Source organism: Drosophila pseudoobscura, chromosome 4, assembly GCF_009870125.1.
Source record: "Drosophila pseudoobscura strain MV-25-SWS-2005 chromosome 4, UCI_Dpse_MV25, whole genome shotgun sequence".
Classification (NCBI taxonomy): domain Eukaryota; kingdom Metazoa; phylum Arthropoda; class Insecta; order Diptera; family Drosophilidae; genus Drosophila; species Drosophila pseudoobscura.
Window position 1 is genome coordinate 3,108,667 of NC_046681.1, and position 22,286 is coordinate 3,130,952.

The 22,286-nt window shown below is 44.1% G+C and overlaps 5 protein-coding genes and 1 long non-coding RNA gene across 8 annotated transcripts; 3 read left to right on the top strand and 3 right to left on the bottom strand.

Moving 5' to 3' along the window:
• Nucleotides 1-3,647: 3,647 nt before the first annotated feature.
• Nucleotides 3,648-9,143, top strand: amd (alpha methyl dopa-resistant). Of its 2 annotated transcripts, XM_001356249.4 has the most exons (3): nt 3,648-4,110; nt 4,189-4,423; nt 7,822-9,143. In XM_001356249.4, the coding sequence occupies exons 1-3, from the start codon at nt 4,031-4,033 to the stop codon at nt 9,037-9,039; spliced, it is 1,533 nt and encodes a 510-aa protein (XP_001356285.1). In that variant the 5' UTR covers nt 3,648-4,030; the 3' UTR covers nt 9,040-9,143. The 2 variants fall into 2 exon arrangements, with proteins under 2 accessions (XP_001356285.1, XP_015036857.1); XM_015181371.2 differs by lacking the exons at nt 3,648-4,110; nt 4,189-4,423 and adding an exon at nt 6,875-7,382.
• On the bottom strand, nt 4,472-5,734 carry LOC26533148 (uncharacterized). The gene is made up of 4 exons (XR_001451459.2): nt 5,535-5,734; nt 5,355-5,464; nt 5,213-5,294; nt 4,472-5,155 (listed from the first exon to the last, which is right to left on the bottom strand). It is a non-coding gene; the product is annotated as an uncharacterized lncRNA (long non-coding RNA).
• A 1,562-nt stretch (nt 9,144-10,705) lies between the features above and the next one.
• On the bottom strand, nt 10,706-12,559 carry LOC117183959 (3,4-dihydroxyphenylacetaldehyde synthase-like). Its single transcript, XM_033379689.1, has 2 exons — nt 12,530-12,559; nt 10,706-12,027 (listed from the first exon to the last, which is right to left on the bottom strand). Exons 1-2 carry the CDS (start codon nt 12,557-12,559, stop codon nt 10,810-10,812), a joined length of 1,248 nt encoding a protein of 415 aa, XP_033235580.1. The 3' UTR covers nt 10,706-10,809.
• A 95-nt stretch (nt 12,560-12,654) lies between these two features.
• On the top strand, nt 12,655-13,809 carry LOC117184096 (uncharacterized). The gene has a single exon (XM_033380264.1). It carries the CDS (start codon nt 12,702-12,704, stop codon nt 13,779-13,781), a length of 1,080 nt encoding a protein of 359 aa, XP_033236155.1. The 5' UTR covers nt 12,655-12,701; the 3' UTR covers nt 13,782-13,809.
• Nucleotides 13,810-16,268: 2,459 nt separating this feature from the next.
• On the top strand, nt 16,269-18,158 carry LOC4811692 (protein anon-37Cs). The gene is made up of 2 exons (XM_001352238.4): nt 16,269-16,403; nt 16,500-18,158. Exons 1-2 carry the CDS (start codon nt 16,396-16,398, stop codon nt 18,022-18,024), a joined length of 1,533 nt encoding a protein of 510 aa, XP_001352274.3. The 5' UTR covers nt 16,269-16,395; the 3' UTR covers nt 18,025-18,158.
• Nucleotides 18,089-21,813, bottom strand: Ddc (aromatic-L-amino-acid decarboxylase). 2 transcript variants are annotated; one of them, XM_001352239.4, is made up of 4 exons: nt 21,650-21,781; nt 20,770-20,956; nt 20,616-20,701; nt 18,089-19,622 (listed from the first exon to the last, which is right to left on the bottom strand). In XM_001352239.4, exons 2-4 carry the CDS (start codon nt 20,881-20,883, stop codon nt 18,275-18,277), a joined length of 1,548 nt encoding a protein of 515 aa, XP_001352275.2. In that variant the 5' UTR covers nt 20,884-20,956; nt 21,650-21,781; the 3' UTR covers nt 18,089-18,274. The 2 variants fall into 2 exon arrangements, with proteins under 2 accessions (XP_001352275.2, XP_015044415.1); XM_015188929.2 differs by lacking the exon at nt 20,770-20,956 and having other exon boundaries at nt 21,650-21,813.
• Nucleotides 21,814-22,286: the final 473 nt, after the last annotated feature.

Genomic DNA, 22,286 nt, shown 5'->3' on the forward strand with positions numbered 1-22,286 from the left:
TTAGGAATAGCACTAAACATTTTGCTGAAATCGTAAACAGATATATTACAGATATATTCATAAAATCACACATGCGAAAGAAATACACAGCTCGTTACGATTCAGCTTTAATTTGAGTTTAATTTTGTCATATATCTCTGCATATTGTACTATAAACCAACTACACAATCTATGTACATAAGTATGTGAAGGCCTATACGGAAAGACTAAGCTTATTTTGTCCCAATACGTTTAAACTCCCTGTCTATGAGTACATATGTACATATGTATAAGCGAGTACATATCCCCAGTCCTCCTTTCTATACAAGGCCACGTCCATGGTATTCTTCCTAGCAAGGAAAAATCGTATTTCCTTGACAATCTCCTAGCGGACAATTTTTTTCGCTGGCCACAAAGTCTGAAAATCTGTGATTGATAAGAAATTTTCCATCCGACTCTAATCTATATTCGTCGGATATTCCCTGACAGGCAGTTATCTTCGTTTCCTTTGGCAATAAATTGCGACGTAAAATTAAACTTAGCTACAAAAGAAGAAGAAAGGGGTATAAAAACCTTAAAACTGAAAAATTACATTGAAGCTATCTTCATTTGAGACGGTCTTGCCAAAGCCCCTATTTGTTGCTGGGAATTCGTCTGTGCACTTTGACACTTAATTTCAGGACATAGTATTCGTTAAAATATTTATATTCTATTTTTCATTGGACTCCACTGCAATGCGATGCGATGCGAAAGAAAGACAATTTTTTGCGAGAACAACGACGGCAATGCGATGACGACGACCACGACGAGCACGGCGGAAACGACGGCAAATACGAAACGACAAAATGGCGACGGCACTGTCAATGCTGGCCTAACCGTAAACTTATAACGGTACCAGCGACACGACAGAGCATGGCAACACTGGCTGAGCAGCCAGCGGTCGCCTGCTGCGTTGTTAGCGACGCTTTTTGCTGTTGCTGTTGCTCTTGCTTTTACTGTTGTTTTTTTGTTGTTTCGCTCTTCTTCTATTTGCCGCGCTGCATCTTTATTTATTTTGTTGTGTGCGTGCTTCTTTCTCTGTTGCGCCGCCCTGCTGTGCTCCCTTTTCGGACTATGAGAGTTTTCTTTTCTTTATTTAACTTCTCACGACACTGTTTGTGCCGCTTGCCTTTTGGGTGCGTGCTCCACAAATACATTTACGCTTCTATGCATTTGTGTAGCCGTGTGTGTGTGTGCGTGTATCAATGTGCATATGTGCATATTATGGATGTACGTCTACCAATTGATCTTAATATGACACAAATGATATGGTTAAATGAACACTTGTACTAGTACCATACGGGGCAGGGCGAGCGGTCCTGCAGAAGAACAATGACAGCGGCGACGGCGACGGCGACGACAACGGCAAAGCCAACAGCGAAGGCGATGACATTTTTATTCTTGTTTTTTGGCCATGCGCATTTTCGTCCCCCTTTCAATTCCACCCAATTCGTGTGGTGATGTGGGGTGGGCTCATTGTAATGAGCATTACAATATTTGTAAAACGTAAAAACTTTAGCCCGAAAACAAAAATGTGTGTTCCCCTAAGAATTATACGCTTCTGCAGCTGCTGCTGATGCTACTGCTCCTTCACTGCTGCAGAGCGACAACGAAGAAAAAAAGAAAAATGATAATTTTGCTAGGGCAACAACAAGAACAACAAGGAAAACCAACGTCGGGCGACACCTTCGTGGCCCCAAAACAACAGTAAACAGCACTTAAAAGTCAAAGGCAGCGACGGCGACAGCGACAGCGACGTCGGCAGAACGAACAAATATGAGAAACGAAACTTAACTCGACTCAAAAGTCCAAGTCAATACGCGCGGTCACTGACAACAAAAGCAACAAACGCAACAAAAGCTACAAAACTGCAAAAGCTACAACAACCACTGGGTGGGAGGCCTTCCAGGGGAAAACAAGCGCCGCCCCTTTATATTGAAAGCATTGGAAATTGTTGATAAGCAACAGCAACAATGCACAGACGTGTTTGGACATGCGCAAGAATTACCGCTATCTTATCGTCGGCCCAGCGTCGCCATTAAACAGTCGGCTGGGTTAGAAGGGTGGCGAGTGGGCTGTGAGTGGGCTGCGAGTGGGCGGGTGTGTCTCGCTAGGTGCGTGTGTTAGGTTGTGTGTGTGTGTGTGTGTGTGTGTGGTTGTCTTCTATTTCTAGGGTTAAAGCCGTTCCAGCGCAGGCGCTCTGTCAATTGAACACACACACTGGCAGAAAGAGAGAGACCACTTGCTGTATCTGCAAAAGGTCTGTCTGTCTGAGGCGTCCTGTCCTCCAGCTGCCTGCTCGACTCGTCCCTCTCAGCGCCCACTCCTCTTAGCAGCCAGAGGTCCTGCGTCTGCAAAACGATTTTGTTTTCGAATTTATTTATGAGCCGCTTAGAGCGCGCCAAATACTTTGCCAAACACTTTGAACCCCGAGCCACAGCCCAGCCCGAACCCTGGCACCAGCCCCAGCTCCAGCCTTAGCCCCAATCCCGGTCGGAACACAACAAAAACAAAATGGACACCGGAGGAAGGTCGTTCTAGGGGTTGGGTGGCAAACAGCTGGCTGCTTGTGCACGGGTCGATTGACAAGTTCACATGTCCATCCTGTTGCAGTGCAAATCAATGGCCACAAGAATAGCACAACAAATAAAGAGTATAGACTAGTTATCCGATATAAGATAATACCTTCAAAATCATAGTCATTTGGCTGGAGCTTTAACGCAACGAAACTGAACAAAGTTTCAAAGTTCAAAAGTTCAATAGGTCGTCCTCAGTTGCCAAATTGGTAAAGATCCGTTGATTTTAATTAAGCCAATTTCGCTAAGCGAGCTTTACGTTGTTTCCAATAATTGCGCCAAATCAGGCAACTCGGAAATTATTTCTGAATGTCGTGCCCTTAATTATCAGTCTTTATATTATCCCATTGTGCATATTTTTGTTAGATCGTTTTGCATTGTAAAATACCTTAATTTCGTTTTCATCTGTTACATACCTATTTCACAGACATCATCTATATAACCTCTAGTCTCCGGACTAACGCAAAAGCTGGCATTAATGTACATTTTATATGGAGCTATGAAAAAGCTTACAGCCTTCCTTCTGTTGCATACATCGACAAGAATACAGCATACCCTTGAACTCTGCATGTACCGGGTACAAAAAAATAGGCTAACAACGAAACTTACAACGCATCGTGACCCTGAAATGGGCTGAATGTCTGATGAAATGAATTCAAAATGCAGTCCGTTGCAATACGGGCCAGTACCGTGTGATCTATCCACACTTTAAGTCTATGCACTTCCGCAGAGGGCCAGCGCTTACAAAATCGACTTTGACTTTCAAATTTTTCAAAGCTTTGTTGTGCAGCAGCAGCGAGTCAGGCGTTGGACATCTAATGGAGTTGTTAATGGTTAACCACGTCAAATATTTTGCCAAATGAGCTGGGCCTGGGCTTGGGGCAGTTAATTGCTGCTGACACGATGATATGGAACCGGATTGGGAGAGACACAGTGAGCAGGGCGAGGAAATAGTTGAATAGTTTGATGATGATGACAATGGCTGGCTAGACTGTTGCCTATTGTCTTTATTCAACAATTAAAGTCCATTTCATTAAATTTTTCTTCGACGTTTTTCACTTTTGTCTGCCATGTCTTGACGTCGTCTTCTGTCGCCGCCGTTACATAAACATTAATCTCGGCAATGGGCCAGTCGCACTGGCCAAAACAAAAACTTGCTGCCAGTGCACATTTTCACACATAGCCGGATTTTTATTTTATTAACTACTTTTCGTTCGCTTTTACGGAGCAGCAGCGGCCTACGCGTCGCTTGAATTTCGGATCTTATGGAAGCTTGGTTAAAGCGCAGCCAGCTCATTTGTAGACTCGAATGTCAGCGGTGCACAAGCGCGGAACTCAGACAGCGGCTGGCAAACAAACAAACAACCAACAACCATCTCTGAAGATCGTACGTAGACTATCGCTCCCAGCCAGGATCATCAAATCCATTCATCGCAATGGACTTTGACGAGTTTCGCGAATTCGGCCACGCCTCTATTGAGTTTATTATCAACTATCTGAGCGGGATCCGAGAGAGGTGTGTGTTCGTCAGTTTGTGCGGTAGTCTATTGGCGATGTGATGGTTGATAAGAATCCTATTTTCCGTATCCCATAGAGATGTCCTGCCCAGCGTGGCTCCGTATACCGTGATCAACCAACTGCCCAAGGAAATCCCAGAAAAGCCAGAGCATTGGCGCGAGGTGCTGAAGGACCTAGAGAGCATCATCCTGCCCGGACTGACTCATTGGCAGTCTCCGTATTTCAATGCCTTCTATCCATCTTCCTCGTCGGCAGGATCAATCGTTGGTGAACTACTGATTGCGGGCATTGGAGTCTTGGGCTTTAGCTGGGTAAGTTGGGCTTAGTTGGAATACTGAAAAAACGACTGGAAAAAGAGCTTGCCTCGGGATCAAAATTTATTTTATTCCAATTTGAATTAGTCAGAAATCGAATTAATCGATTCAAAGAACAACGAATATCGACAGCTCCTATCACTCAATATATGAGATAGGAAGATGAAAAGTGCATATGTTAATGCTGTAAGTTAAGAGCTGATCTTTAAACGAGCGGATTAGGTCCAAAGAGAAGTCCAACAGGCTTTAGTTAAGAGCGCAAACCGAAAGCAAAGAGCGCGAAGATCAGTTGAAGAGAACGGAGCATAGTTGAATTTTGTCGTTGATGAGTACTACCTGATCTTTAAGATCAAAAACGATGGTTGATTAGGAAAACACTTAGGACTTAGAGACTTATAGCGATCTACCTAATTTTAAAATTATAGCTTAACCAACCTAACCAACCATCCAGACCGGACAGGACATACTGCCGTGGGCTTGCTCTCGTTGTCCAATAGATTGAATTTGAATAAGTATGGGGCTGTACACACCCACATATTTTAAATACTTTCACAATTTTGAGTACTCAATCGAACAGATACTCGTGGAGCACTACTGTTGGGCTTCCAGAACACTGAAGACGATGAAATTTGGTCTGAAGCAAGTGGAAGAAGTGACAAATGGCGCAAAATCATTTCCAGCGCACTTGGGCAAATTTGCAGAGTCGTATCAAGGCAATTATGTGCACAACTGAAATAAAAAAAAATTAAAACAAGGAAACAATATCGACCGCTTGGTATTGCCTACTCGGTATATATATAGTTAAGATTGACACGATTGGAAATGGATTGCTCAGAATTAGTCCACACTTGAACAAAAATGCACTATCCTGTGGGGTAAAAGTGCTGAATATTTACTGGCAAGGAGAAAGGATTAACGAAACACCTACCTTCCAATCTCCAATAAGTATTAATACTCCAGACAACGAATATAGTACCGCAGTGACACAGGTAGCATACAAAAATATATAGAGAAACAACTCTTGCTGTTTATTATCAACTGAAAAAATATGTAATATATGAATATATTTGGTTTTCTCTCAATGACCCAATAATAAATAATCACGTACCATGCATTTCGTATAAAGTGAAGGTGCCCGAACACAAAAAAAGAATACCCCAGACGAAGTTCCATACTGCAAAAAACTGTAAACATAATACATTGGAGTAATTTTGACAAGATTCACACATTTTGAATAGAAAATATGTTAGTGTTACAATTTTGTTGACTGGAAATTTCACAAAGATCTGTTTGAATACGAATACAAATTTCTCAACGTTCACTACGATCAAAAACTTTCAAAATTCTCTGAGATCTAGGTGCTCATTTTTATCGATAGGCAAAGCCGACCAGAGAGAGAGAAAGAGAGCGAGACAATGAAATTGTTTTCTTCTTTCTGACCATAATAGTAATACGATCTGGTTCAGATTCTGCCGTTTTCTCGTATCTTTAAAATTTTGGATGCCACAGATTTTTTTCCTTTGTGGGGGATGAAGGGGACGAGGCGAAGTTTTGAAATATACTTGTAACAGTGACATATCACAGAAGTTGGGATACAAAATGTCGTTGCTCTAGCTCTTATAGTCTCTGAGCACTAGGCGCTCAGAAGGACGGACGGACGGCCGCCTGACGGACTTCATGGGGTCGGAGACGAATTCTTCTGGGCGTTACACACATCCATATTCCGCTCAAATCTAGTATAAAATATAGGATAACATTTTTCAGCATCGAGTATATAAAAAGACCGGAAAAAGTGTTGACTCTGGATGAAAATCTTTATCAAAATTTGTTGTGCTCTTTATAATTTATTTTATTCCAATTTGAATGAGTCGGAAATCGATTTAACGAATTTCGAGACCTCCGATCAATCAATCTATGAGATAGGAAGATGATAAGTGTATATGTAAATGCTGCAATCTAAGAGCGGACCTTTAAAAGAGCGTAGCGCCGATTAGGACAGAAGAGAAGTCCAACAGGCTTCAGTTAAGAGCGCAAACCGAAAGCAAAGAGCACGAAGATCAGTTCAAGAGAGCGGAGCCGATTTGAACGTTGTCGTGGATGAATACTACACCATCTCAAAGATCAAAAACGACGGTTGATAAGGAAAACACATAGCCATCCAAGCAACTCTGAAAGAACTTAGAAACCTATGGCGATCTACCTGATTTTAAGATTATAGCTGAACCAACTTAATGATGATTAAGGGAATCGCCAACTAATTGTTTTTCTATAGTCATGCGCCACGCATTATATGTTCGTCATAGATCCACGATCAGCCCGATTATCGTTCCCTAATCGCCACCCACGATTAGATCCGCACAATGGCACCGTAGCCCTGTGGCAACGGCCCACTGTGGCACGTCTTTCAGAGAAGTCAGGTGCGCTACCTGAGGCAACCGGCTGCACAGTCTATAAAAGCGGCTGGTCATCGTAGTGCGGCTTCATATTGAACATCAGGCTACGTAGTGAAGCATCAGCGGAGATTTTCGTTTTGCCAAGATTAAACAAACCGAAAGCAAAAGGCCAGAACAAACAGAACGTGAAAAGTGCAAATAGAAACCGATACCGACTCAGTCAGAGAGGAGAGGGAGATAGTAACGCAATGGATGCCAAGGAGTTTCGGGAATTTGGCAAAGCGGCAGTCGACTTTGTGGCCGACTATCTGGAGAATATACGCGACCATGAAGTTCTGCCCTCTGTGGAACCTGGATATCTCTTGGATCTCTTGCCCAAAGATATGCCCGAGGAGCCTGAACATTGGACCGAGGTTCTGAGCGACATTAATCGCGTGATCAAGCCAGGCATCACGCACTGGCAGTCGCCCAATATGCACGGCTACTATCCCACCAGCACCTCGTATCCCTCCATTGTTGGTGAAATGCTGGCAAGTGGATTCGGTATCATCGGTTTCAGCTGGGTAGGTCAGAGCCCGCACCGTTGGTGAAATGTGCGGAGAAATCTCATTGTTTTGGTCAGCTGAATGCTGAATGGGCGCCCATTGTGTGGAGAGTGAAAGTGGGACCGAGAACTCGATAAACTGGTTGTGGCTGCAACAGATCGAAGAGATTGAATTTTAGTCAATCGCGAATTGTCACTTGCTCAAATTATGAAGATGAAACTTTGCCTCGGCCGGACAATGGACTATATTCAGTGTTTGTGTACCCTTAAAGATTGAGTGTGAATTAGAGTATTTACATAGATATTGTTTACAAATGAATCAGGCCGATTCTTCCATTGTTCCACTCCGATTGATCCATTGAATCATAATCATATTCTTGCTTTGATTGACGCTGGATGGCATTTACATTATCATATTTTCACCACTGACTTCAAGAAACTTTTATCATCTTTCCTAGATTTGCAGTCCCGCCTGCACTGAGCTTGAAGTGGTGGTCATGGACTGGCTGGCCAAGTTCCTGAAGCTACCCGAACACTTCCAGCATGCCAGCGACGGACCTGGCGGTGGTGTGATTCAAGGCTCGGCGAGTGAAGCAGTGCTGGTAGCTGTTCTGGCCGCTCGGGAGCAGGCCGTGATCAGCTGCAAGGAGACGCATCCCGAACTAAGCGAGAGCGAGGTCCGAGGCAAGTTAATTGCCTACTCATCCGACCAGAGCAACAGTTGCATCGAGAAGGCGGGAGTACTGGCGGCCATGCCCATTAAGTTGCTGCCGGCCGACGACGATCTGATCCTGCGTGGCAATACGCTGAGGAAGGCAATCGAAGACGATGTGGCAGCTGGACTGATACCGGTCATATGTATTGCCACCTTGGGCACCACAGGGACGTGCGCCTACGACGACATCGATTCGCTAGCCGATGTCTGTCAAGCCTTGAATGTGTGGCTGCACGTGGATGCAGCATATGCAGGGGGCGGCTTTGCTCTTGAAGAGTGCACGGAACTGCGCAGGGGACTAGATCGCGTGGACTCGCTGAATTTCAACCTGCACAAGTTCATGCTGGTTAATTTTGACTGCTCGGCTATGTGGCTGAAGGACGCAAACAAGGTAGTGGACAGCTTCAATGTAGATCGCATTTACCTGAAGCACAAGCACGAGGGCCAATCTCAGATTCCGGACTTTCGCCACTGGCAGATCCCCCTGGGCCGCCGTTTCCGTGCCCTCAAGGTGTGGATTACTTTCCGCACGCTGGGCGCCGAGGGACTGCGCAGCCATGTGCGTAAGCACATCGCGCTGGCGCAACAATTCGAGGCATTTGTGAGGAACGACTCGCGTTTCGAAATGGTTGCCCCCCAAGCACTGGGATTGGTCTGCTTTCGTCCTAGAGGTGACAATGAACACACCGCTCAGCTTCTTCAGCGACTCATGGAGCGCAAAAAGATCTACATGGTGAAGGCGGAGCATGCTGGACGCCAGTTCCTCAGATTCGCCGTTTGCGGTATGGATGCAAAGCCCTCCGACATTGAGTTTGCCTGGACAGAGATCGAGACGCAGCTAACGGCCCTGCTGGCTGAGAAATCGCTGGCTGCTCGGAAACCTAGCAATGTCTCCGAGCTGACGCAGCACTTTCAGATGCATCTGGCCAGTGATAGCGGGACCCACGAGAAGTCGCAGTGACGGAAATAGCGCCCGATTTATATACAATTGAACTATTTATGTTTAGGATGTCCTTAAGTTGTTTTGTAGATGTTAGAAATAAATTCAATTTAAATCTGAAAAAACCGAGTATTGCTCTTGCGTAGTTAGTTAAATGAAGAAACCATTTGAAAATTATAAAATTTCTATACACCGTAGAATCCGGCTAGTGACCATAGCGACAAAAACTCGATGACTTGGTTGGTCCCCAATCAAACTCCGCTTTTAGCGACAAACCGCTTATACCGACGATATTTTTCACAATTCAATCGGCTATTGCGACGCGCCGAATAACAAATTCAGCGAAATAATGCCAAAAATGGTCCCAGCAGCTCATTCTCAAGTGATATTGAAAACGAGGATGACATTCCTCTAACGGTTTGTGCAAGAACTTTAAAAAATCAGCTACGAATACATTTTTTCTTATTGACAATGGTGTGCCGATTTTTGAGGAATATATTAACATTTATTACAATTTTTGTTTTGATTAAAAAACTAATTTTTAACCATAAAACCGAAGTACACTGAATCATTTACTTTGTTGGATATTTGATATTTTCTAACCCGTCGCTGGATACCCGCTCCTATGATGCAATTATACATGCATGACGTTTGGATTTGAAATTGGAAATCTCAAATTTTCTAGCCGGGGTATGCAGACAAGGTATCATTCAAAAAACAGGATTGGAGGAGGATTTCGATTAGCCGATATTTCACCTTAAATTCAAAAATTTTTTGGAAATAAAATCGAAGCTCTAAGTTAACAAGAGAATATACTCTTGCGATTCGATCCGAACCTGGCGGGCGAGAGCCAATCGATGAACATCGATTGTCACGAACATCAATCTTTCTGCAGCCCTTCAGAGCAGTGCTGCCAGACAGCTAGATAATAGTTTGTTTTAATAGTATGATTGTTCCTAGTCGGAAATCCCGCTAGTCCAAAATATATATATATATATGTTTTGAAACAGTTTCTCCCAGGTAAATAGGGTGGTTGGTGGCTGAGGAATAGGGTGGTTGGCAGTTTTAATATCATATATCGAACATGTGCTTATATTTATTAAGCGATCTGGCAGCTCTGGCATACAAAGTATATCGATAGTGTTTTTAGGAGCACGGATCACCGGATCGGGTATTCAGCGACGCGTGCGAGAATATCCAAAAGAAAAGACTTGAAGGTGTAGTTTCTCCAAGAAAGTAAATGATTCAGTGTACTTCGGTTTTATGGTTAAAAATTAGTTTTTTAATCAAAACAAAAATTGTAATAAATGTTAATATATTCCTCAAAAATCGGCACACCATTGTCAATAAGAAAAAATGTATTCGTAGCTGATTTTTTAAAGTTCTTGCACAAACCGTTAGAGGAATGTCATCCTCGTTTTCAATATCACTTGAGAATGAGCTGCTGGGACCATTTTTGGCATTATTTCGCTGAATTTGTTATTCGGCGCGTCGCAATAGCCGATTGAATTGTGAAAAATATCGTCGGTATAAGCGGTTTGTCGCTAAAAGCGGAGTTTGATTGGGGACCAACCAAGTCATCGAGTTTTTGTCGCTATGGTCACTAGCCGGATTCTACGGTGTATAGAAATTTTATAATTTTCAAATGGTTTCTTCATTTAACTAACTACGCAAGAGCAATACTCGGTTTTTTCAGATTTAAATTGAATTTATTTCTAACATCTACAAAACAACTTAAGGACATCCTAAACATAAATAGTTCAATTGTATATAAATCGGGCGCTATTTCCGTCACTGCGACTTCTCGTGGGTCCCGCTATCACTGGCCAGATGCATCTGAAAGTGCTGCGTCAGCTCGGAGACATTGCTAGGTTTCCGAGCAGCCAGCGATTTCTCAGCCAGCAGGGCCGTTAGCTGCGTCTCGATCTCTGTCCAGGCAAACTCAATGTCGGAGGGCTTTGCATCCATACCGCAAACGGCGAATCTGAGGAACTGGCGTCCAGCATGCTCCGCCTTCACCATGTAGATCTTTTTGCGCTCCATGAGTCGCTGAAGAAGCTGAGCGGTGTGTTCATTGTCACCTCTAGGACGAAAGCAGACCAATCCCAGTGCTTGGGGGGCAACCATTTCGAAACGCGAGTCGTTCCTCACAAATGCCTCGAATTGTTGCGCCAGCGCGATGTGCTTACGCACATGGCTGCGCAGTCCCTCGGCGCCCAGCGTGCGGAAAGTAATCCACACCTTGAGGGCACGGAAACGGCGGCCCAGGGGGATCTGCCAGTGGCGAAAGTCCGGAATCTGAGATTGGCCCTCGTGCTTGTGCTTCAGGTAAATGCGATCTACATTGAAGCTGTCCACTACCTTGTTTGCGTCCTTCAGCCACATAGCCGAGCAGTCAAAATTAACCAGCATGAACTTGTGCAGGTTGAAATTCAGCGAGTCCACGCGATCTAGTCCCCTGCGCAGTTCCGTGCACTCTTCAAGAGCAAAGCCGCCCCCTGCATATGCTGCATCCACGTGCAGCCACACATTCAAGGCTTGACAGACATCGGCTAGCGAATCGATGTCGTCGTAGGCGCACGTCCCTGTGGTGCCCAAGGTGGCAATACATATGACCGGTATCAGTCCAGCTGCCACATCGTCTTCGATTGCCTTCCTCAGCGTATTGCCACGCAGGATCAGATCGTCGTCGGCCGGCAGCAACTTAATGGGCATGGCCGCCAGTACTCCCGCCTTCTCGATGCAACTGTTGCTCTGGTCGGATGAGTAGGCGATTAACTTGCCTCGGACCTCGCTCTCGCTTAGTTCGGGATGCGTCTCCTTGCAGCTGATCACGGCCTGCTCCCGAGCGGCCAGAACAGCTACCAGCACTGCTTCACTCGCCGAGCCTTGAATCACACCACCGCCAGGTCCGTCGCTGGCATGCTGGAAGTGTTCGGATAGCTTCAGGAACTTGGCCAGCCAGTCCATGACCACCACTTCAAGCTCAGTGCAGGCGGGACTGCAAATCTAGGAAAGATGATAAAAGTTTCTTGAAGTCAGTGGTGAAAATATGATAATGTAAATGCCATCCAGCGTCAATCAAAGCAAGAATATGATTATGATTCAATGGATCAATCGGAGTGGAACAATGGAAGAATCGGCCTGATTCATTTGTAAACAATAACTATGTAAATACTCTAATTCACACTCAATCTTTAAGGGTACACAAACACTGAATATAGTCCATTGTCCGGCCGAGACAAAGTTTCATCTTCATAATTTGAGCAAGTGACCATTCGCGATTTGAGGATTGGTGAAGTTTGATTTGAAAACTTCTCGCTGAGATTTACCACCACCAGTGCAGACTGGATACATGTCTTCGTGTTTAAAGTTTGAAGAAGAACAAGAGTATTAGTAATTTAATAATCCTACTGGACGGTAAGAAAGATAAATACATTTTCATTGTAAATGATTTTTTATTGCAAATTTCGTTATTATGCTCACAGCTCACAAGCGCCACTCACAATACTCTGATTAGTAGCGTCTGCTTAGCGTGCATTTTCAAATGGACGAGGGGTGTGCCCACAACCGGCACACTTCCCCTAAGGTTTCGAAATGGCAGCAGGCTTATACTTTTATTTTTTACTGCTTAACATATCACACAGTATAAACAGTTAGTAGGAAAAAACACACAGATATTTATGGTCGTTGTGTTTATATATAAATTCATAGTTTCTAAATTTTCTGCACTAACAATGTCAACACAGAACCACTTTCTGATAGCTACAAAGATGGGCGGAGTAACGACTATTATTGCGGTGGCACTGCTCGTAACATTCGGCGCGCAGATGGCGGCGAGTGAGTCCGACGTGGAAGTTGCGGCGAGCAAGGAGTCTCCTCAGGCACCCTGGTACTCTGGAACATCCAACCAGCTGTCGGCATGGTACTTTGGAGCATCCAATAGGCTGATGGCTTGGTACTGTGATGCATCCCATCAGATGCTGGCATGGTGGGAGAAAACTCTGAAGCCACTTACGCTCCACTCGGCCGAAAGGCCCATCGAACAGGCCCCCATTGTCTACTGCAGTCAGCCACTGGACACGTTAAAGATCTTCCAGCAGATAGGCCAACAGGTGCTGAACCAGGAGCAGGCCCTCAACCGCATAGAGAATGCCCTGAGTGTCAAGGAAAAATTCCGTTCCGTGGCTTTGATCGGACCCCCGGGCGTGGGCAAAACACTTACGGCCACGGCACTCCGGCAGTACTTTCCGTGGCAGAAAAACGTGCAGACCTACTCGTGGACCACCAGTGTGCCGGACGCTGAGCAGAAGTTTCTGCTCCAGTTTGCGAACCAGCTGTCCGACTGTGGCATGAATCTGCTCATCATCGACGACCTTCAGTCGCACGACCACGATGTGGTTCCCAGCAACAACAAGCTGCTACTGGAGCGTGTGGCGACTAGCAATAAAATTGTTTTGATGGTTTACATTTTTACCTTGAAGACGGACAGCTACTGGGCCCAGTTTGAAGAGCTGCAGCGTCGTCTACCCAAACAAATGCCGCTCGTTAATTACCGTATCTTCGGACGCGATGACCTAAAAGACTGCCTGAAGAAGGAGCTGGTCGTAATGCAACGCGAGCTCTGCCCAGACGAACAGACACGCATCCTCGGCAAGGCCCTGGACAGACTCCATTATGCCGGATGCAAGGTCCTGCATCCACTCATTCTGCAGGAAGGATCGAAGATCAATACGTCTGATGCTTCCATCTGTAGTCGCTGATTTGTTATTAAATTGAATTGAAGTGAAATCCGTTGTTTTATGTGTGTTTTTCTTGGATAAGGGTACATTGCAGATTCTATATTGCAGAAACTACATTCCTGATCTTGAAATATGTCTTCTGTTTGTTTCATGTGAAATAAACGGATGACCATCATCTGAAAGACCATACGGGCAAGTAAAGTCAATACTTTTTGCGGAAATTAAAAAATTTAAAAATGTGGTCGTATATGTAAGAGCTCGCATTGTGGTAGTACAGTACAATCCGTACTTGGAGGCTGATATTCCTCAATTCGACAACAAATTCCGACCCACTTCCGAACCATTTTTTTTTTACAAATTTTTACATTTTGACATGTTGCAAACACACTATTTATAAGACAAGGCGATCATGGAAATTCTTATTGATGGACGTCATACGAATGTCCAACGATGCCTCAATCTCAATTAGTTCTCTCACAGCATCACAGCATGCCTTGATAAGGCAAAATGTGACCTGTGCCAGAAACTTTAATAACATCCCTTGTAAAACTGAAGGGTTTCAAAAACTTCCGAAAGGCCTATATTTTCACTTTGCTAGGGCCTTAAAATAAAATCAGACATTTTTAACACCATTTAAATGGCACATAGTGGTGTTCATTCACGCATGCTAAATTAATAGCTTTTGAACAAAAGATAGATACTTTCATAAAAGGCACTTAAAAGGAAAATCTTCCAAAAAACTTTTTGTAAAAGTTGAACTTTTTCCGGTGCATATTTTTATATTTAATATGTTTTCCTATATTTGTATATTTTTTGGATCAGTGAAGAACGTTTAATGGGTAATGTATTTAATGAATATACAAATTTTTTATATTCAATTTTTAATCTCATATAATTTAAAAAAAAAATATTTTTATATTTTTAATTTTTAATCTCATATAATTAAAAAAAACGAAAGAAACATATCAATTATAAGCCTGCTCTAGTTTTTTTATTTTTGTAAAATACCCATTTTATAACCTTAACATTGGAAATAATTTATAGCAAACTTAATTAATTAATTTTTCTGAAGAATAATTATTTTCGTAGATATTTTCGTATCTCACATGTCTAAGATATGAAATATATGGATGGATTAGTATCTAATCATCTAATCTAATTTTTTAAATTTTTTCATATTTGACTCGACTTGACTGCCTCTTAAATTTTCCCGAGATTTGTTTAGTATACGTTCTCCAATATTTCTTTATCTAAGTTCAAGATAAAATCCACCTTTTACATCGTGCCAATGTATTACCATACAGCACTTTGCCCTCTATTCTGTTATTGCAACGACTTAAACAACAAAATAATCAACACTCAAACTATATAAGATTAGTTAATATAGAGCTATATTAGATTTGTGGTGAAAGTGGATGTGTGTAACGTCCAGAAGGAAGGCGTTTCCGACCCCATAAAATATATATATTCTTGACCAGCATCAATAGCCGATCAATAAATTAGCCAAAAGTTGTATCCAGACTCCTGTGATATTACACTGATTCAAGTTGGTTACAAACGGCTGTTAGTGTGAGAAAAATAGAAAAAAGAGAGACAGATGTGAAGAGCAATACCAAACGACATATAAAATATATTGTAAAAATTAGATATTAGAAACTATAACACTTGGCAACAATATTGACAATATTGATTTCTGAATGATTTGCGGCCTTACAAATATTTTATGAATCATCGGGTTTTTTTTAAAAGTGTGGTTTAAAATGTTTTGTTAATGTTTTTTTCAGAGGTTGTGCTTTTTTTCCCATAACTTAAGTATGTTACATCTGGTTGTACTGAAAAGCTGATAAATGCAGTTAGAAATCGTACACAACAACTTGCCGTTACAGCTTACCTTCGTAAAAATATTAAGTTTTCAAATTCAAAATTGATCATTTTTGTAGGTATTTATTTTCAAATATTGATATTTTTTTCGTTTGGTTTTATTAAGCTTTGAATCCGTACATTGCATACATATATCGTATCTTAACAACACAGGTAAATAATATTAAGGAGACCAAACCTATTGCTTAATGCAAGAGGACTTATAGAAATATAATATAGTATAGTATATAGTAATAATAAAAAAAAATAATATTATAATATTGGGAGGGAAACTTATAGTTGGCCAAAAGTATTGGCAAATTCAAATATGGATGAACTCATAAAGTCAACTGAGATATCTATAGTTTTCGCAATATCGTATTTAAAAACATTTTCTTTTTTTTTAACTTCTGAAAACGACGCTGCGGATGGACTCCGGCAAAAGAGATCTGAGATCTGGTCGACAATGGGTTAATCGTTCATTGCCCATGATTGGAAGTCATATTCCTCGATTTTGATATTCGGTTTAATTTTTATTGTAATGTTTGTTAAAAAAGGATTAAAAACTGGATCTATAAGAACAATTTACATACAGTATTATTTTCCGCGGTTCAACTCCAGTTGCACAGCTGCCTAAATAAATGGGGGGTTAAATGGGTTAAGTTCTTTCAATCATTATGAAGGAAACATCTGTTCAAAATTGTATATTATATTTTGTTTTTTTCATCTAGGCACATCAGCACAGCACACTCCAAATTGCAAAGTATCGCTTGCTATGCAATGGTAAGTGTTGCTGCAGGAATCACCTTGGCAAGCGGACGCGGATGCTACCGAAATGCGGCGCATACTGAAATGTAATCAACATCCTCTTGTCTGCAGTTACAAACTATCCGCCAGACGCAGCTTATACAATGCCACGGCACTCCAATCGGATCTCAGTAACCAGAACCACGGCCACGCCATCGGCAATCTGGACCTGGAGTCGGCCCGTCAAAATGCCAGGATCGTGGTTATAGGCGCCGGTCTGGCTGGTCTATCGGCCGCTCAGCACTTGCTGTCGCATGGTTTTCGGAGGACTGTTGTCCTGGAGGCCACCGAACGCTACGGAGGGCGCATCAACTCGCAGCGCTTTGGCGACACCTTTTGCGAACTGGGTGCCAAATGGGTGCCCATCGATGGCTCTCAAGACTCAACGTATGAATTGCTGCGTAATGTCGAGGGGTTGGGCAAGCGGATTAAGCAACCGGACAGGCCCGAGTACGTCCAAATAGACCACGACCAGAATAAAGTTAATCCAGTCATGGTTGACCTGATCGATGCTCTATTCCGTCAGCTGTGTGGAGGCTTGAAGGTCTCCGACAAAGTCAAGACTGGCAGTGACCTTCACTCGCTGGACAACGTGATGGCCTATTTTAGGACAGAGAGCAACAAGGCGATCGAACTCTCTTTTAAGCCAGAAGAGCAAAATACGGCCAGGGAGATCTTCCAGTCGCTGTTCAAGGAATTTAGCAGCGTCCTGGGCTGCTGCTTGGAGTACGTCAACATAGATCATATTACCAGCTGCCCCGTGCAACCGGATCCCATCTATGTGCCCACCGGCCTGGACAATATTGTGGACGAGCTGACCCAACGTCTGGGCAAGGAGCAGCTGCAAACGGGCAAGCCCGTTGGTCAGATACAATGGACGCCGTCGGCACTCGGACACCACAATAGCGTTGGCTGCCTTGACGGAAGTTTGTACAATGCAGATCACATCATTTGCACTTTGCCCCTGGGTGTGCTAAAGAACTTCGCTGGCATCCTGTTCAGACCTTCGCTGCCGCAGGAAAAGATGATGGCCATACGCAACCTGGGATTCGGTAGCCCCGTCAAGATCTATCTCTCCTACAATCTACCCATACGCCTGTGGCTCAGAAGAAACCTGCGACCCCTTGGCACGCTTATCAATCGCGTGACCGATCCCCAAGCCGAACGGAGCTGGACACAACAGGTAGTGGAAATATCTCAGGTACCCAGTAGCCAGCATGTGCTGGAGGTGCGCGTAGGTGGTGGATACTACGAAGAGATTGAGAAGCTGCCGGACACCAGGCTCTTGGAACAAATAACAACGCTGCTGAGGAAATGTATTAGCAACCCTCTGGTGCCCTATCCCCAGGAAATTCTGCGCTCCAAATGGAGCACCTCCGCCTGCTATCTCGGAGGGCGTCCGTACTTTTCCACCTGCAGCAGTGCCCGCGATGTCCAGCGTCTGGCTGCTCCGCTGGGTGGAAAAGCTCCCAGTCTGCTCTTTGCCGGCGATGCGACGGCTCTGCATGGCTTCGGCACCATCGATGCAGCGCGATCCAGTGGCATACGAGAAGCGCAGCGAATTATCGAATACTACAACATCAAGCAATACATCTGATGGAATTGGCTTCCCAAGTCGGTACAAAACAAATCCTAGTCAAAATTACCAAATTTAGTTACAATTTGTTTTTTTAAGCAGATCAATTTAATTAAAAGTAGCATAATATACATTTAAAGCATTAACAACAACGACAACGATACGATGATAAGATACTAAATAGTGATGTGGCGATGAACGGTAGTTCCCGGTCCATCTTATTGCGATGTAAATTCCCTAAACATGTCACAACCCAAAGGCTGAGCTGGACTTACTGCTCAGCATCCATCTCGTCGGCGGCGGCGGCGACCTCCTTCCAAGAGTACACCATGTCTTCGGATTGAGTGAAGCGCGAGCAGACGGCCATTCGCAGGAAGTACACATCCTGTATCTTCGCCGGCACCATGTGGATATTTCCTCGGCCATTAATGCGCTTTAGCAGAGCCTCGTTGCGCTCGTTGCTGCCCTTGAGCCGGAAACAGACGAGGCCCATGTTCACTTCTGCGGCCAGCTCGAAGCGCTTGTCAGCGACGCACTGCTCCCCGAACTGTGTGGCAAAGTTACAGTGGCGGCGGATGTGTGCCTGCAGGTTCTCGACACCATACAGCCGCAGGACGAACCAGAGCTTGAGGGCGCGGAACCGTCGTCCGAGGGGAATTTGCCAGTGGCGGTAGTCCGGAGCAGAGCCTTGCATATCGTGCTTCAGGTAGAGTGGATCCACATTAAAGGCGTTCACAACCCAGCTGGGGTCCTTTAGCCACATTGCCGAGCAATCGAAGTTGACCAGCATCCACTTGTGGGGATTAAAGTTGAACGAGTCGGCCGCCTCGATGCCCTTCATCAGATGCCGGTACTCTGGACAGATGAATGCAGAGCCTGCGTAGGCGGCATCCACATGGATCCACACCTTGTGCTTGTTTCCCACTGGACCACATTCGTCCAGGCGGTCGAAAGCGCACGAATTGGTCGTGCCTAGGGTGACAACAGCATAGAAAGGTATCAGGCCATCCTCCAGATCCTGCTCGATGGCCTTTTCCAGAGCCTCGCCCCGCAAGCGACTCTTCTCCGACGGCACCGAACGCAGCTTGACCCCACCCAGAAGTCCCGCTCTCTCCACGGAAGAATGCGCCTGGTCAGAACAGTAGCCGACGAGTTTGCCAATGATGGTGTGCTCATCCCAATCTGGATGCTGGGCCTGGACCTCCTTAACCTTCTTTGCTTTGGCGCCCAGCAAGGCCACCAAAGTGGACTCACTGGCGGTGCCCTGGATGACGCCGCCTCCCTTACCGCCCGAACAGGCCAGGAACTCGGAAGGCAAATCGATCATCTTACCAAGCCAATCCATCATCGCCACCTCCAGCTCGGTGCAGGCGGGACTTGCGATCCAGGTGAACCCTATGCAGGCGATCGCTCCACTCAGCATGTCCGCCACAATGGCCGGATACGAGTTTGCCGTCGGGAAGTAGGCGTGAAACTTGGGACTGTGCCAGTGCGTCACCCCCGGCATAATCACTCGCTCGATGTCCTGCATCACGTCCTGCCAGTTCTCTGGCTTCTCGGGCGCTGTATCCGGAATCAGAGGCTTTAAGTAGCCGGGCTTCACCTCAGGCAAGACCCGTCTGCAAAGAGGAAAATTACATTAGCCAGTTGTCTACCCATCTATTCAGCAAACGCTTTCTACTAATTGCATTTGAAACTTAGTTATCCTCACACCAAACCAAACCCCAAGCATCTATATTGTGTGTGTAGATACTCGCAACAGCAGCATCGCATCCCCAGATTGTTGCCAGTTGTAAATAAGAAATCAATAGTATGGGTGTACAGAAGTGGGCGAAGACAAGATAATGGAATTACCTTCATTTACCCATGTTCTTTCTAGAAAGTAGTGAACAAAATACAGTATGTATACATTCGGGAGAATGAACATTTTTGGATGCCGAGAAGTGGAACAATGTTTAAGGTTGGGTGGAGTCTTTTTTAAGTAAGTTTCTAGCAACTGGTACAAGCTCAGCTGCTAATTCAAAGTCTGTTATATACATTATCCAACACGATACATGAATGAATATATATGTATATGTATATTCAAGGCAATGGAGAGTCAAAAAGAAACCGTTAGATTTACCAAAGAACAATGGAACGGCAATCATTATTGCCCGTGGCATACACGTAAGACACGTACAAAGACGCCCTTGAAACGCCAACATTAAAACCTATTTAATGCTGTAATAAACGATTAGCTTCATTTGGTTTGGCCAAGAGCAGTAGTAAAGTTATAGATAGTAGGAAAACAAAAAAAAGCGTGTTCAAAAATGAAAGTGTTTAGCCTTAGAGAACTAGGAAGGCCGCTGAGAGCGAGCTGGATATGCAACAAAGCAAAGGTCGGATCGTAGAGACTTTCCAATGACTATATATACCTTTGCATGTGCTAAATGTCATTCACTTGCTCTGTATCAAACAGAACGAACTTTCAAATTAACACCGCGCCGCACCGCACGCTGAGGTCAGGCCAATATGTATCACATCTGTATCTGTGTGTTTAAATTAAATTTAATTGAAACACTCCGATACACGCTTACTCACTCTCTGTCTGTCCCGCTCGTTAGATCGCTTACCTGTCTCGTATGTTCTCCAAATATTCGGCTATATAATCCACCATTGATTTGGCAAAGTCTTTGAACTCCGGGGCCTCCATGTCGATCTTTAAGTAGAAAGAGCGGGACACTGGTAAGTACTGAATGGATCTATGTGTCTCTTTGCTCGACATACCGAGACCTTGGGATCCAGCTTATCTTCCACCTTGGCGTTAGCTTTAGCGTTACCATTACCGTTACCGTTAGTTTGCTGGGGTTTGTTAGTGGTATTAGTGGCTAGGTCGCTCATTTTAGGTTCGTTGCAATTTAAAGACTAAGTGAAGTCGATGCTCTGAGCGGTTTAGGTAGGCAATGGGAAAAGCCTGAATGTTGATATCAAGTTTTGTTAGTAAATGTAGTGAATATGTATTGATAATGCTAATCAGCACAGCAGCTGCGGCCCAACAACGAATTTTTTTAGGTATGGGGTCACTGCGACTTGTACATACCCTACCCCAACCGAATGACCGTGAAATAATGTTTATACCTATGTGGGGAATCTCAGATTTTTATGAGTTGTGAGTTTTGCATTGTCGCTTAAATAGTTACACATATTTGGCACTACTTTCGGCTCAGTGTAATTTATTTAATAATTAGAATTGCAGGCTGGTTTTTGCATTAATGAGTTTGTTCGTATTTTACTCGATTTAATTCACTTTTAAGCAACGCAAACAAGTTGGCATTGGAGGCAGCCACTTTTAGCCCGTGACTAAAGATGAAAAACTTATTTCACAGATACACAACTTGTAAATCCAAAAGCCCCAAAAGCAGTAAAGCCAAGGAATTCCGCATATACTTAAAATTGGGATAGACGCGTGGGGCTATGTGCTTCGAGATGCCTTCGCATCAAAGCACTCGGTACACCACTGCGTATACGTATAGAATTGTGTGTCCATTTCCATACAGTTGCAGTAATTATGTTGCCAGAGCACTTTAAGTGTTTGCACGCACATACATATGTATGTACTCGCACATGTCCATTCGTCCATGCAAATATTGTATATAGAGCCACTCACCGTGTACTTTAGGTAAGTGCCTTTAATTATTAGCACTTGTCGCGCTTTGTTTCCGTTTCGAACTAAATCTTTTGGTCTATTGCGCTGCTTTCTGAGCTGTGATGGACCCACTTGGTGCTCGGTGCGCGGTGTTCGGTGTAGTGTTCGGAGCTCGGCGTTCGCTTGTCAACTGAGCGCTGCTCGCACTTGGCCAAGGCTTTTAAAGCCCAGCAGCAGCCCACAGCCACCGCATCGGGCACGGGTACGGCCCAAGCAGGACCGGTTCAAGCCGCTCGGCCGTGGCTCCGGACTGCAACATTCTCAACTTGTTTGTGCGATTCTCTTTGATTTGTTATTGCGCTCTTCTGGTGATTTTTTGGTTGTTATTTTGGAACATGCATTAATTTGCGCGTGACTCAGTAGCAGGACATTAAACTCGGGCCCAGTCAAAGCTGTAAGAAGACCCCTCTGAATGGAATGGTTCAGAGCTGGGACAGCTCGATCTTGAATTATGTTCTTGGAAGCTACTGACGAACTAGAATGGGCAGATCTAAGAAGTTTATGGAAACTTTTTCTTTCCAATAAAATCCAATAAATTAATACAATTATATTAATAATTAATTAATAGTAGCCCATTTAAAATTGAAAGACCTCTCAG